The sequence below is a fragment of the Podarcis liolepis genome, assembly GCF_965112155.1.
Source record: "Podarcis liolepis genome assembly, chromosome: 1".
Classification (NCBI taxonomy): domain Eukaryota; kingdom Metazoa; phylum Chordata; class Lepidosauria; order Squamata; family Lacertidae; genus Podarcis; species Podarcis liolepis.
In genome coordinates this window covers 14,043,193-14,059,636 of record NC_139554.1, presented here as the reverse complement: position 1 = coordinate 14,059,636, position 16,444 = coordinate 14,043,193, and the positions used below count along the sequence as shown (strand labels likewise).

Sequence of the window (16,444 nt, the reverse complement as noted above, 5' to 3'; positions counted from 1 at the left end):
ATTTATCCCACATTTGTGATACTATGATCCCATGCTCTGTGTTTTTGATATGGAAGAGACTTGCAGGAACGCTCCTAGGTCCTCAAAATGCACCACGGAATTTGGGCCCAAGAATGGAATCGCAAAATGAAGTTTCTTAACGAGTGCCGTGTTTTTGCAGCTGAAATCTTGGAGTGTTTAATTCACTCTCCCAAGGTTTAGAAAGAACCCGAAGTAGCTTTGGAATGCATAATTATACAGGTTACTGCCGATTTCCATTTCAGGGAGGTACTAAAGTACCAAGTCGAGCTTCAAGGAAATCCCCACTGAGTGATCATACAAATTGGAACTGAGGTCAAGAAGCTTTAATTCCTTTGATATTCTGCATCACACTGTATATGATAAAGTCATTCTCAGTGAAAAAGAAAGATAATATGGCCAGGGCCAAACTAATGGTGCAAAATGTGGGTGGCTCTTTAGGGTTCTGGAGAACAGCAGAGAATATTAACATTGGCTTATTTCCCTATACTTGAAACATATTTAGAATTTTACAGTATTTTTTTGTCTTGAGGAGGTGGTAGGACACATTTCTGTGGCTGCTGGTGTTTGTGAGTAGCTCTACACATCCCTTTCCTTCCTTGGAGCATTTATAGGGAAGAAATGGAAGGAGGTTCAGGAATCATGCTTTGATGGATGGGCTCCTCTCCCTGATGAGCCTCTCTCTTTTGCTTACTTGGAGTGCCTTGGCCTTGTAGCTTCATTTGAAGAAGAGGAGTTGGTTCATGCTGATGTCTAAAGTATTGAGGCAAGGCTGAGATCTCAAGTGCTATTCCCTTTATAGATTTTTGGTTCTGCTGGCTGAGGAGTCTTTGTTGTCTGTGCAAAGTACACCCACCCCTATAAGTTAAGCACCCCCACCACCAAAGTTTCCACCAGCAAGCTCCTATTTCTTTGCTCCTAGATGGTGTGATCCCATCCTGCACATGGATATTTCTGGTGCTGAGTTGCAGTAAGCTAGTTACAATCCTATCCTCTGCTTTGTCTACGGGTTCGAGGGGGAGACAGTAATCTTGGGCTCTCTGTTTTCTTTCCACGTGCACCACTTATTTTGTACACATAATGTTACGGCATCATCAACAGTAGGACTCCTGCACAGACACAGGACTTGCACTTAGATTCTGCTCTTCCTATTTCATGCCTAGAACTATATCTAGAGGCATCGCTAGGCTCCCTTGGCAAGGAGACGTATTGGCATTCCCTGTTCCCTTCTGGGCAAGAAGATGAATCTGTGCCCCCCAATCCCTTGCACAATTGGCAAGGAGCTGTTACCCCTCCACCATCCCTTGTGCCCTTGGCAAGGAGATGTTGGCCACCCAGAGCAGTGTAGCAGCTGCTTGGGGAGTGTGTGGATGGGCAGGTTGTCCCCTAGCCATTTTGAGCCAGAGTGGAGAAGCACGATTTTTGTGCCCCCTGGGCATACGTCCTTGGTTGAGGCCAACCCGGCTGACCCCTTGGTACATCCAGTATTTCCTTCACACCAGCAGTTTTCCACTAGTGTAAGAGTTTCACCAGTGTTGTTAACAGCCAGGTAGATTTCCTACACGGGCAACTTCAAGTTTCACCGACAGACGTGGCATTGGGAACAAACCTATCTGTGCCCAGAGGGTATAAATCAGGAATAGCATTGCACAGCTTGTTGGCTACCACTACAGATTCAGTTCTTTGCAGATTTTGCAGACAGATTATTTTTGACTACATAAACATACATGCAGAAAAGCCAATCTTGAGGGATTCTTTTGTTAAGAGTGTAGAATCTAAACATGTGTTGTTCTTTATCAAATTAAGCCCCCATTGATTCGATTACTGTCATTCATTGGATTTCCCCCCTCTTGTGAAATAGTGCCTTAAAAAAAAACAACCTAATAAAGGAGCGCAAGAACTAAAGAAACATATTACAACTTGCAAGAATTTCCCCCCAGTGTATATCTCTCTAAATTACCTTGTCAGATGAAAGCTGGCTCTTATGATTGAGCTAGAGAAAAGGTTACCGCTTTAAACTTCAGAACTCTGCTCGTTTCTGGAGAGCTGAAAAAGGAGCATAGACTTGTGTTAACATTTTAAGCACAGTTATGACAGAATTAATTCATGGAATCATGGAGCTGGAAAGAGCTAATTTAGTGTCGTCGTCAGCAACTAGATTTGCTGGAAGACCACTTTGAGAGGTCAAAGTTCTCAATCTGCCCCAACCTTTAAGGTGACGTGGCAGTAAGCCCCATTGCCACAGCTGTCAGTCATGTCACACCTTCTAAGCTGGTTACTTTGGGACCCCATAAGCCCCTTAAAGGGGCTGTGTTTGGCACCAAAGACCCCCAGTTGCTGATTCCCCAATCTTCCCTCAAGTCTCTCCCATGTAAAAAAATGTTCCCTACCCCAAGGTTTCCAGACAAATGCTCCACTCTCCTCCTCCTCCTCCTCTTCTCTGGCATAAATTCTGCTGCCTTTACCCTCTTGACTCTAACCATAGTTTACTGTAACATTTGCACCAAACCAGGCATTCTGTGCAACTAGAGTAGAAGTGAGCTTTCGTTGCCTGGTTAGGGTTCACCATGTAGTTGCAAAGATGATGCCCCATTACGGTTAAACTGGCATCTGCACCGAACCCCTAATTTAAGCCGATAGTGGGAATATTCAGAGGACACCTTCATTGCTAGTACAAACATCCCAAGTCACCAAACTCAGAGAAGTGTCTCGCACCATGCTGGGCACCTGTGAAGCCATCTACAGGCAAAGTCAACAGGTGATGCCATCGTTGCTCATGTTTTCCTAAATTTATGTCACAATGCAAATGTCCACCAAATGGTGCTCAGGTGTGGGATGCATTTGTAGTGGAAATATTGGAGAGAAAAAGAATTCATAAGCCTGTGTTCCAAGTCTATTAGCCATGCTAGAGAGATGCAACTCTGTGCTAGGCCACACACATACAGCATGGAATGCTTATGGCCCTGCTAATTTGATTAATGTTACACAGCAAATTACTTATCTTGTTCCCTAGAAGTGCCAATAACCTCAGAATTCACATCATTTCAACTGGGTCTCGGTTAAGAGGCAATAGTGCTGTAGTTTGGGTCCCCCCTCCCTTTTTTAAAAGAAAAACTGAAATATTTTTTTTCATGTCTCTTTGAGTGCTATTAAATTTAATGTCAGACTAGTAGGAAAGATGTTTGAAAGCCATTTAATACTGCTACCAAAAGAAGTTAGATTATGCTCAATTTCTGACATTAATGTGCTACTTAAGATAATTTATCAGATTGTGGCATTAAAAAAAAAAGACATCCTTTTTTCAACGGCTGCTGCATTGCATTCTAATTTGACTGCCCCCCCCCCCACAACCTATGTAGATTAGTAAGGAACTTCCCTTCTCCCCTGTGAAAAAATGTTGTTTTTCCTGGGGTTCTATTCTGTACACGCTTTGTAGCACAGCATCGCTTACCAGAGTAACTGTAAATGCCTGTCTTTTTCCTAAGCTCCTGTCAGGTTTTTTTTAAAAAAGAAAACAACAATTGTTGGAATGACAGAATCCTTTGATGTCAGACAATTGAAGGGTGTGCATGCCCGCACATGCCCGTGATTGCATGAGAGAGAGAACTTGAATCATCCAACAACGTACTTGGGAAAATCATGCGTTTTGCCTTCTATCATTTCTTAAAATGACATTTGGTGTTTTTTGTTTTCTTATTCATTTCCCCAAGCCATAGCCAAGTCCCACTAACATGATTTACTGATCCTGTAGGCTTTTTCCTAAGCTGCTTGTATGCCCTAATCACTTCTCCTTATGATAGTTGTTTGATGGATAACAAATAGCTACTTAATTTTGTCATCTTTATTGCCGCTTGTTTCCTAATGACTGGAATGCAGCTTCCAATATAAATCATCTTGCTCCCTTGGAAAAAAATTCAGTCCATGCCTACGGTTGGGTCAAAAGCATCGCCCTCTCCCTCTCCTCCTTTGAATGACCCTCCATAGCCCTCTCTGGAAAATGAAACTCGCGGTGATCTCCCTCACAGGATTGTTGTAAAGCAGAACAAGAGAAAACAATCCTAAAAAACAGCCCCCAGACAATCTGTGCGCATTGTGCAGCTATATGAATGATTAATGCACGCAGTAGGATGAAGTCGCTCCAGCTAATACGTTCAATGAATGAAACCAAAGGTGGAAAATTGTATAGAAAATACATATTTTCTTCTATTCTGTGCCTACTTTGAAAATAAAATAAAATAAAATGGTTTTGTGCACACCTTTGGGGAAGCAGGGAATCAATTTTTGCTTAATAGAGGCCACTTTCTAACAGCGACAATATAAAAGTGCTTCTTTGACGTTCTCCCACGAGAGTTTGATAGTCTCTCCTAGCGTAGCCATTTTTGCATATAAATTTGCCATATGCTATCAGAAGCAGTACATGGAGGGGCGTCTGAGAACTGCACACAGTAAACCAATTTTGCAAGGGTTATATATCTGTCAGTTGCAATTAAATCCACAAAACACCTTTAACTCTGAACTAAGGCTGTAACTACTACATGTTATGGCGGCGTGGCCCATTGGTTAGATAGAACGTGGGCAATTTCAAGTGGGGACATAGAGCAGGCAGGAAGGGAAATGCTAAACTCCTTCCCCACCCATTGCAATTACGGACGCTTTTCCGCAGACATTCTCCAAAACAACCTGGGAATATTATGGGCAAAGCGCTGAGCACCCTCTCCCTTCCACCCCTTCTGGGCCTTAAATCCTGAACCTCTTTGCTGCTGCCCCCATCCACTGCTGCTTTCTGGGTGTTTGTTGGAGGCCCCTTGGGTTGAATCCAACTAAGTAATACTCATCGTAGACCCGTTAGACTCAGTGGACATGAATCGCCCAGTTATTGTTGGTTTGTCTTGAGAGAGAATGGCGTACGCCTCCAGAACTGAAGTCGGGACGCCTGGGCGGTGTGTATGGAGGTCCTGGGCTGCTGATGTGGTCCAAAGGAAGCAAAGCAACATGTTTGGCACCAGTTTGGCTGCAGGAGTTGCCTGAAGGAGGCGTACAAGGCCTTAGGGACTCCACTCCAGTGTGGTGCAGTGTGGTGAAGAGCCAGTGTGGTGTAGTGGTTAAGAGCGGTAGTCTCATAATCTGGGGAACCGGGTTCGCGTCTCCGCTCCTCCACATGCAGCTGCTGGGTGACCTTGGGCCAGTCACACTTCTGTGAAGTCTCTCAGCCCCACTCACCTCACAGAGTGTTTGTTGTGGGGGAGGAAGGGAAAGGAGATTGTTAGCCGCTTTGAGACTCCTTAAACGGAGTGAAAAGTGGGATATCAAGTCCAAACTCTTCTTCTTCTTCACTCCGGATTTGTGTAGGGTTTACACCTTAGCCTTTTCTTCTTCCAAAGATAACCCTGAAAGCCGTGGGGTTTTTGCGTCAGAGTTTTCTTTCTCCTAGATGGGCTACCTTCCCAGGTGGATGAGCCCCATCTGAATAGCCCAGTGGCCCGTTGACTTCATTGATAACAACCCAGTGCTTGTTTTCTGCCTATATTGGACTATTCCCTTAGGAAAGAAAGAAAAAATGCTAAAAAGAGAATTGTCTTTTTTGTGCTGTTTACAAGTCTTCTTTAAATGTTTTGCTGTGTACGCATAAATGAGTGTTTGAAAGGAGGGGGAAATCTTTGTTCTCTCTTTCTCTTTTGCTGACTTCAGCATATATCCACTTAATTTGCCCTTAAAAGTGGCAGGAACAGGAGGATTACAACTTGTGTGCATGTGTATGTTTTGCTTTTGTAACCTTTCTTTTTCCCTGACTCCTGCTATATGTTGACAACCAGATCAATGAGAGAAAAGGACATTCCCAGGATATCTTCCTTCCATCCACTGCATTGACATTTAAATGAACACCCATTGTTAACAGTTAGTTACCAGGTACACCCTGACCCCCCTGCCCATCCAGTTCCAGGAACTTTCCAAATTATTTACTCACATGAAAACCCCTGTCCCTTGAAGCCTTTTCAGCATATGCAATTATCATCTTCTTCCTCTTCTTCCTCCTCCTCCTCTTCTTCTTCTTCTTCTTCTTCTTCTTCTTCTTCTTCTTCTTCTTCTCCCCCCCCCCCTCTCTTTAACAAAACAGGCTTGGAATTTAATAGGATTTCCCTTAGTAATTCTACTGACCCCCCCTCCCCCCAGACTGGCTCAAATATATAAATCTGGGAAGTTCAGCAGTTTAATGTTAACCTACAGTGTACAAAACCCACATGAATTACAGAGGCAGTTAATTAGCAAGATAGTTGTGTGATTTGCATAATACAGACGGCTTCATGAATAAAGACAAGCATCCGCTCTTATGAGGATGCTTAGTGGGGCTGCCTTGCGTGCGTTTGTTTTAGGGTAATTTGCAGAAATTACAACTTGGTTCTTAGCAGAAAGCCTTCCAAAGAAACAGGCTAGTTGAAATTGCACAGCCAATGTGGATTTAGGTATTTGAAAGTCACGTCTGCCATCTTGCCCCTTGCCTTGTTGCAGCATAAGAGAAGGAAGTAGTCCTATTAATGGGCGGACACCAATTTTTCCAAACAGGGCCTGATTCAAGAGTGGTCATCCCCACATGAGTCTCATTGATAGGTGAGCAGTCTTTTTTTACCTGATAGCAGGAATGGGTCCAACTCCTGCTTCACTGCAAAGGAGCACTTGGAAGAACATGGCTTAGAGTGTGTTTCCAGTTATTCCTTTGCAGGGCAGTTTGTGTTTGGCGCTGTTTCAATTCAGTGCCGAGTACAAGTTGTGCTGCTTTCGGCCGGATATCAGTCCCACTTGGGTGATCTGATATCTGCTGAAAGCAGTGTGCTTTGCATTCGACAGCAGATCGAAACAGCACTGTATGCCAGCCAGCCACAGCTGAAAACAACCAGGACCACACTCCTAAGGCTTCAGAGTACAGCTATAGCTTTACCTGCCCCACACCTGATGTCACATGTCAGGTGATTGTGGCCTGGCCAGAATGGCCTTGCGGGCCAAATTGGGAGGCCTTAATGGGCGCATGGAACTGAGGTCACACGCCAGCGGAATGGTGTCAGCGATATACAGTGTTAGAAGTCCTTCTTTCTGATTACCCTGACATCTCAGTTTAGTCATTTGGTGACTTACTACTTTGTGTGACACAGAGGCGCCACCTCTGGCTTACCTGCCCTAAATGCCTACAATACATATGGTATCAGGAAAGATGGCATCTCAGGCTTGAGTTTGCAGGGCGAGGGACCAATAAATAGCTTGCAAACAGGCTCTCCCAGTTTCCTCACTTGCTGCTAACACCAGTTAGCTTTTATGTATATTGCCCTGCAAGTTTTATATTGAAGAGCAACACAGAAGTCTAAACCGAAAACTAGCAAACCAGACTGGTTCTCCACTAGCTTGCGTTCAGCTCTTGTCAAACAGTACAACAGAGCTTTAACTGCAGTTATGTACAGTCATGTAGACTTCATTTTTGCTAGGGATGAGGACTGATGGGTTAAGCCAAAAGGCACATCTGATTTAGGTCCTTTTTTGAAAAGGCAGAAAGAAGGGAACTGAAAGCCAAGGAATATTCAAGTGTGATGGAAAAGGTCACCATATGTTTCTCTTCAGATTTTAATGTTTGTCAAATGCACAGATGGAGAATATAGATATATATATGGTATACAAATGCATGCTCTGAACAAATTTCGGCAGACATCTTCAATATCTTTCTGTGACCGCGATGGTGTGAATGAAATCATTTTGAAGTTCTCCAGCCCTGTGGTCTCCAACATAGTGTTCTTCAGATGTCATTGGACTGCAGTTCCCAGCAGCTGCAGCCAGAAAGGCCTGTGGTCAGGGATGATGGGAGTTGTAGTCCAACATCTTCTGGAGGTCATAACATTGGTTACCCTTGCCCTAGCTCTTCAAAAAGAGTGCGTGGCGAAGTAGCCTTATCCTCTATGAATTTGTTCTATTCACATGGGGCTCATCAACCTGGGAAGGTAGCCCCATCTAGGAGAAAGAAAACCCTTTCAAAGCAGCCAAAGTTGGTGGCCATCACTGCCTCTTGTTTCATTATTTCGGGAAGTAACTTTTGGGGAACGTTTTGAATTCTTCGCACATGTGTACACCAGAAGCCAATTCAAACTCATTTTCAGTGTTTCTGTGCAAAGTCCTCAATTCTCTCGCTCTCAGATGAGGTCACTTGTTCTTGTTGCACAGGAGAAAGAAATATGTTTTTAAAAAACGCTTAATTAAGGGAATAAAAGCATTTGAATACATGGCAGGTGTTTTCATCCCCTTAAATTTGTTCAGTCATCAGTGTGCATAACTGAGATTGCATACTTGTGAGAGGAGAGGGGAAGGGCAAGGCACAATGAATTATGAAAATTAGGGGCTCGGTGTCAGGATGATGATGACGCGTCCTGTTTTTACTCCTCGAAATTGCTAGCTTTCTGCCGCTGACTTTGCAAGTGTATAGCTTTTTCTCAGCTCCCCTGGATGCGGGTGGTGATGTCCTCAGGCGTTCAAGTCTGGGCTTTTCCTCTTGTTCTTGTTGACTGGGCAGGTTGTGGCCTCTAGGGGAATCACCTTTATCCCTAGGGCGATGAATTGTGATTGAAACACTTTCATCGCCCCCATGGTTATGGGCCTGTAAGTCTCTTAAAAAAAGAAGTTTTCCCCTTGAGATGTCCTTTTGATCTCCTCCTCACCTGCTTTCCTCCACCCCTTCTCACGGCCTCACATCTCCCTGCAGAGAGCTAGAGGCAACCCCAGGAAAATAGAGACAATGCCTTACACCCACAAAACCATGGATTCTGCTGCCTTTTGTAGTTGTCTGGCTTCTTCTATGTTGCTTTGTCTGAGAGACACAATAGAGAGCGGATAGGAATTAGGGGAAGAAGAGCAGTTGGTTACCTCTGGGCTATCGGGGCTGGCCCCCAAACATTTTGCTGCTTGGGGCTAGGGCTGGGCAAATTCATCGGTTTGGGTTCTCTCAGTTTCTCGTTTTCCCTAAAATTCAGTTCTCCACAATTCTGCTGCAATCTGTTGAGGGTTCTTTTTTCTTTTTTAAAAATCCTCATGAAAATTCTTCAACATAACTAATAAACAGGTTTTTGGTTTCAGTATGAGAAATATGCACCAAACCGTTTCCCCCAGTGGCAGATATTTTTGTATGTCATTTCCCCTAAAATTATGCACATATGTGCACTCTAATATATGCATTTTTGTACACATTACTTGACTGGAGAAGTTGGAATTGGACTCGTTTTTATTTATGTTGTATGTCCTTGTCTACCCCATAAAGCTTACAGAGAGAAGAGTTATTTTCCTTGTTGCATTCACACACAAGACAGCTGAGTGGGAACTATGGGCTGGCTTACTTCTTTAAAAAGGATACTTAGGAAGTAAAAACAATCCTTCCAAGTGCCAACCCTTAATTTTAGATAGGAGACACCTTCCCAGTGCTTGGTTCTGGCAGGTATTAGCTCAAATAACTCCTCAGGACAAAGGTCCATATAGTTAAAGCTGTGGTTTTCCCAGTAGTGGTGTATGGAAGTGAGAACTGGACCATAAAGAAGGCTGATCACCGAAGAATTTATGCTTTTGAATTATGGTGCTGGAGGAGACTCTTGAGAGTCCCATGGACTGCAAGAAGATCAAACCTATCCATTTTGAAGGAAATCAGCCCTGAGTGCTCACTGGAAGGACAGATCCTGAAGCTGAGGCTCCACTACTTTGGCCACCTCATGAGAAGAGAAGACTCCCTGGAAAAGACCCTGATGTTGGGAAAGATGGAGGGCACAAGGAGAAAGGAACGACAGAGGACAAGATGGTTGGACAGTGTTCTCGAAGCTAGCAGCATGAATTTGACCAAACTGTGGGAGGCAGTGGAAGACAGGAGTGCCTGGCGTGCTCTGGTCCATGGGGTCATGAAGAGTCAGACATGACTAAACAACTAAACAACAACAGACTCCTACGGAATATGTTGGCCTGGTTTCTTTCCTCTTATTCGCTTGGAATTTATTAAGATTATGATTATAATTTCTGTTTCTGTTTACAGGCCTAACATAAGAGTATATGAGCCGTCATGGGAAGACATATTTTAGATTCTGGGTGTGAAAAGAGTCAGCCTTGGCTTACATCCTTTCGTATAGCCAAGTGATTGTTTTTAAGACACTACAGCAAATTGCTGCTGTTGAAGGTAACAGTCTTCTTAAGGTCAGGATAGAAATGTGATTACCTAAGCCACCATCCCACACTAACTGTAAAACTCAGTGCAGATAAATGCAGCTTACCGGTGTATTTGGAGAGCCAGTGTGGTGTAGTGGGAGATCCAGCATGGTGTAGTGGTTAAGAGCAGTGGACTCATAATCTGGTGAACCAGGTTCGCATCTCCGCTCCTCCACATGCAGCTGCTGGGTGACCTTGGGCCAGTCACACTTCTCTGAAGTCTCTTAGCCGTACTTACCTCACAGAGTGTTTGTTGTGGGGGAGGAAGGGAAAGGAGATTGTCAGCCGCTTGGAGACTCCTTAGGGTAGTTATAAAGTGGGATATCAAATCCAAACTACTACTACTACTACTACTACTACTACTACTACTACTACTCTTCTTCTTCTTCTTCTTCTTCTTCTTCTTCTTCTTCTTCTTCTTCTTCTTCTTCTTCTTCTTCTATGACCTGTGCTTGCAGTTTCCTTCTAATTCGGAGCGTTTTTGAAGTGGTGTCCTCTTCTTCATATATTTTTGCACAGAGAGGAGCGTTTTCCCGCCCTCTTGGCGATATGTCAAGGTCGGAGGAAGCTCTCTAGCATGCATGCACTGCTAGGAGCTTCACGCAGCCTTGAATGTGTCACCTACAATACACTTTCCCCCCTTTGAAGCAACTGCTTCTTTTATTTTAAGGTTCGCTTATTTTCTAGGACTGTCTTTTCATATTCATATCAGCCTAGGCGCTGGGGGAGGCGGAGAAGGGAAAGAAAGCCAATCAGCAGAAGAATAAGAGGACCACTTTGCAGAGCTAACGTGTTTGAGTGATGTTGCGTTCCTGAGAGCAACATATTTTTTTTTCCTAGCCAAGGAGGCCTCAGTAGATATTTAACCTCTTTGTTATTTGGAAGAAAGATGTACAGTGCTGCGTGCAAAGGAATATTTCTTGAGATGGATAAAATAAGCAGTTATATCTGGGCACAGCATAGCGCTCTGAACTGGTGCTCCTTTTAGAATAGAGGGGAAGGGGGAAGCTAGAATGTGTGGGTGCTTTGGAGTTCCTGCTTACCCAAGGAAGCAGTTGGATCAGGGCAACTGCAGAGGAGATGAGCAGGGCTGGGCGATATATCACTATATTGTCCAAAACGGGTTTGAAGTCCATATTGTGATATCAGTTTCATAATTTTTGACCTGGCAATGTATCAAGAACTGTGTGTGTGTGTGTGTGTGTGTGATGCGTGATGCAAAAATCACAATGTGGGGAAAACCATAAAGCCAGCCAATGTCTCTGCATAGCTTCATTATTATTTCAGACATCGTATATCGCAGTGTTTAGCTGGTGATATATCGCAATGTTGAAAACCTGATACTGCCCAGCCCTAGAGATGAGTTGGAGGGGTAACGGCTATCGCAGATGCTACCAAGACTGTAGGCTAGTTCACACTTGCATTTGCACAACTTAATTTCTCCCTGCTTGACAGCCATGTGCTTTTAAATGATTGGCAGCTGAGTGTGTGAAGGCTCCACGGAAAAGCACGGCATTTGAAATGATGTCAGTGCTCTACATACAAGGTTATTTCCCTGTTGCCCCATTCATTCTTGCAAGCCAACACTTGTCACAGTCTTCAGATGATAAATACGCGAACCTCCCTCCATGCTGTTACTCAGGGGAAGGGCCATAGAACATAACAGCGCTTCTTCTGCTAGTCCACAGGCCATAGCAGAAGATAGCTCTGTGGTAGAGCATATGCTTTGCATTCAGAAGGTCCCAGGTTCACTATCCGGCAACTCTAGCCAGAGCTGGAAAAGAACCCTGTCAAAAAGCCGATTCCAAGTGGCATAGACAGCGCTATGCTGGGTGGACCAAGCAGTGTTAGAAACTTAAGATATACTGTATAATCTAGGTGCCAAATGGCTCCTTAAACCAGGGTTACAGTCACCAAAACTGAATGCCTAGTTGTCATTTTGGGGCAGATGGCTTGAAAGCCATATTTTTCAATATAACTTTTGGGTTCTTGAAATTCATTCCAGTTGTGTAGATAAAATACAACAGATAGAATTCTACTGGATGTGTTGTTAGTGTGTGAAAACAGTCCAGGTTCGCCAGGCATGGACCTCCAGATGGTGGAGATATCAGGCGCCATTCTGGTGCCCTGGCATCTTCACTTGGTCGCAAGTGGTCAATAGCCAGCTGCAAAATGCGTTTGGCACCCAGTGAATTTCGAACGCCGACCAACAGTCTGACTTCACTATAAGACCGTTTCCTGTATGGGTGGTGAAATTGTTGTTGTTGTTTAGTCATTTAGTCGTGTCTGACTCTTCGTGACCCCATGGACCAGAGCACGCCAGGCACTCCTGTCTTCCACTGCCTCCCACAGTTTGGTCAGACTCATGTTTGTAGCTTCGAGAACACTGTCCAACCATCTCGTCCTCTGTCGTCCCCTTCTCCTTGTGCCCTCCATCTTTCCCAACATCAGGGTCTTTTCCAGGGAGCCTTCTCTTCTCATGGGGTGGCCAAAGCATTGGAGCCTCAGCTTCAGGATCTGTGCTTCCAGTGAGCACTCAGGGCTGATTTCCTTCAGAATGGATAAGTTTGTTCTTTCAGTCCATGGGACTCTCAAGAGTCTCCTCCAGCACCATAATTCAAAAGCATCAATTCTTCGGTGATCAGCCTTCTTTCTGGTCCAGCTCTCACTTCCATACATCACTCCTGGGAAAACCATAGCTTGAACTATACAGTGGTACCTCGGGTTACATACGCTTCAGGTTACAGACTCCGCTAACCCAGAAATAGTGCTTCAGGTTAAGAACTTTGCTTCAGGATGAGAACAGAAATCGTGCTCCGGCGGCGCAGCGGCAGCAGGAGGCCCCATTAGCTAAAGTGGTGCTTCAGGTTAAGAACAGTTTCAGGTTAAGTACGGACCTCCGGAATGAATTAAGTACTTAACCCGAGGTACCATTGTACGGACCTTTGTTGGCAAGGTGATGTCTCTGCTTTTTAAGATGCTGTCTAGGTTTGTCATTGCTTTTCTCCCAAAATGCAGGCGTCTTTTAATTTCGTGACTGCTGTCACCATCTTCATTGATCATGGAGCCCAAGAAATTAAAATCTCTCACTGCCTCCATTTCTTCGCCTTCTATTTGCCAGGAGGTGATGGGCCCAGTGGCCATGATCTTAAGTCTGAGCTTAGTTTTCACTTGGAGTTAAAAGAGTTAAACCCATGCATTTTTGACGACTTGCAGGTAAAAGTGATGGTGAGAATTTGCCCGTCGCAAGGAACACATGACACATCGGAATCCATGTCGTTTTTGAAGGTGGACCCGCGGAAAAAGCAGATCACACTTTATGACCCATCTACCAGCAGCCTTTCCAATGCTGGCCACCGAAGAGGAGCAGTAGCCGTCCCAAAGATGTTTGCCTTTGACGCTGTATTCCCCCAGGATGCTTCCCAGGTACCAGAACTGAGGATATAATGCTAATAATTTGGGTTGCTGCCGTGGCATTTTAATTTCAGCAGGAGAATTCTTCGCAGCTTTTAGGATGAATTCCCCCCCCCCTTTGAATTAGTTGGTTTAATTACTGGGAAGGCATGCTAATTAATAGTCAGTTCGCAAGGTCTCACGCTGTTTTAATTTAGCCCAGATGTGAAATTAAGAAGCAATATCTGTGGAGATAATTCTGCGCTATGAATACTTCCCTGCTGTACTTCCTTGTGTTATTTAAAGCAACACACAGACACACACACACAACCTGTGAATTGCAGTGGCACAGTTCACAATCACATCCCTCTCTAAGCCTCAGGTTCGGGAGACCATTTATAGATATTTTAGGAGGTATTCCACATCTATCACATCTTCAGGTGTTTAGCTGAGAAGGACACAACAGAGCAGTGGATTTTATGCTGTGTTTTAAGGGTGTGGAGCATGTGAATTCCTAACCATGAAGATCACGGTTTCCAAACTTCAAACACTTTAGCAACACATAGCTCCAAAGCAATATGCTGGTATTCTAACCCTTTCACTCCATCACTGTTCCTATTGTCCTCTATAAGTTGCAGGGGTAACTGACAGCCTGTTGTACTCACATTGGTTCCCCACAACAATTTAAAACCTTCATCTCCCAGGGTTATTGTCACGGTATTATTTGTGCAAACCACAGTTTCCCCAACTCTGATGCATGGCAAACTGTGATTTGCTCAAACCAGGACGTTAGGCTGGGCATCAGGGTGCACATGCAAGGGGAGGGAGGAGGTGGTGCATGAACCCTTGGACCCAAGTAACTTGGCAGTGTCATCCACTTGATTAATTAGAAGAAAGAGGAATTGGACTAAGGCAGGAATCCCCAAACTCAGCCCTTCAGATGTTTTGGGACTACAACATCTATCATCCCTAGCTAACAGGACCCAGTGGTCAGGGATGATAGGAATTGTAGTCCCAAAACATCTGGAGGGTCGAGTTTGGGGATGCCTGGACTAAGGAAATGTGTGGGTGTCTGACAGAAGTAGGTTGAGACTAGGGGTAATGGGCCTTCCTCCTCTGCAAATCTCCCTCTGCAGGTTCCATGTATGCCAATGTCTTTTTCATAGCCATGGAGACCAGAAAAGAAGCACGTATAAGCTTGAATTAATTTTTTGAATTTGGGATTTGAACGGTGCAAAAAGATTATACTGTAGACTTCTGATTTCTGTCAGTTTCAAAGCTCTGTCAAAACCTCACTTTTTCAAAATGTTAAGCATTTGGCAAGCTTTAGTGTTTGACAGACATCAAAGTAGAGCATCTAGTTCTACCTTGTTATTTGATATCCTGACACGCAAATGGATTGGAAATGCAAGGCAACCCAAACTTCTCTGGAAGGCTGGAAGTAATGCAAAATGTGCTATAAAGTAGAAGCCAGAATGCAGTAAGAGAGCAAGTGTGAGTTGTCTTGCACTTCTTTCCCCTGTGCCCCTGTCTTGTTTGAACTGGTGAGGTACGCATTTCTGCCACGAGGGGATAGCACGCTCCCTTCCCATATTGCTCACAAGTTTCCTAAGTTGCTTGGAAAGTTTTCTGTCTAGCAACCAACTAAGTTCAAATAATAGCAGGTGGCAACCAGTGCTTCACACACGCAACATATTGGGGTTTTCATTCCCTGTTCACTGTCTGCACACCCCCAAAATCTGCTCTGGAGGGGGTCCTAACCCTCCAAAACTTACTTGAAGGTGCATGGTTGTGGGGCTGGAGGGAACAGAAGAGGAGGCTGTGTTGTGTTGGCTATGGACCAATAGTAAGAATATTTTTTCGGGGTGTGGGAACATGACACAAACATCTTCCCCTGTAGACAAGACCCAAAAGTGTAGGGAAAGTTTGCACAAGTAACTCATGCTTCCTCTTTCTCATTATTTCCGTGCATTTTCCAAAATGCTTCCCCCCACCGTGGGTTCCAATGGTTATAGTTCCCATAGCTAAGATAAAACAAGAGAACTTTCAAAATTTTAATTTGTAGCTCCAGAATCCGTCCACTCGTCCCCCCGCCTTCCCTAAGCCAATGTCTGGTGGAGCTCCTTAGCAGTGAAGCTGCTGCTTATTACTAGGAATGCATGGATGAGATATTATATTAGCCCTACGCTTCGATGGAGAGCATCTCCTTTGTTACCGAGGTCATAAAATTGATACTCCATGGGAGCTGGGATAATGGGATACGAAACTATTGTGGGCTTAGATTGTAGCTTTTATTAGAGGGGGCGAAAATGAGATATAGACACTAAAATAATACGACTAATGCCGTGAAATGCGCAACAACATTGTGTTTGGGTTTTTTTTCTCGTGTCAAAGGCATGGGAAAGCACATGCCGATTACATGCTCCGTGACGGGTTTCCAACTTCCCTTCTAGGCTGAGGTTTGTTCCGGAACAGTCGCAGAAGTAATCCAGTCTGTCGTGAACGGTGCAGATGGCTGCATCTTTTGCTTTGGCCATGTCAAGCTTGGTGAGCTCCCAAATTCATTACAGTTAATTACTATGTCAGTCTGGTAATTACATGCTGTCAGCCCTTGGAACAATAAACCTGGAGTATATGAATAGATTAGAATTTCTTTTTAATTAGCTTTGCAAACTTCTCCTGCTTTATTTTTGCATTGGGACCTTAAGGTTCCCCCCCACTTTTTCTTTCAATCCATTGGTGGGGGGGGGGTAGAGGGAAAATTCAGCCACACACACAGAAACATACACACTCGTTGCTTCAGGAACAGCTCTTTTTCTTT

At 44.3% G+C, this 16,444-nt stretch overlaps 1 protein-coding gene across 2 annotated transcripts in view; it reads left to right on the top strand.

Annotated features, from left to right (window-relative positions):
- KIF26A (kinesin family member 26A) overlaps positions 1-16,444 on the top strand; it is a 159,202-nt gene that overhangs the window by 124,742 nt on the left and 18,016 nt on the right. For both annotated transcript variants that reach the window (XM_083516687.1, XM_083516688.1), the window contains exons 6-7: positions 13,447-13,656; positions 16,077-16,170. In XM_083516687.1, coding sequence (XP_083372813.1) covers positions 13,447-13,656; positions 16,077-16,170 — 304 coding nt within the window. The remainder of the gene's footprint in view (positions 1-13,446; positions 13,657-16,076; positions 16,171-16,444) is intronic.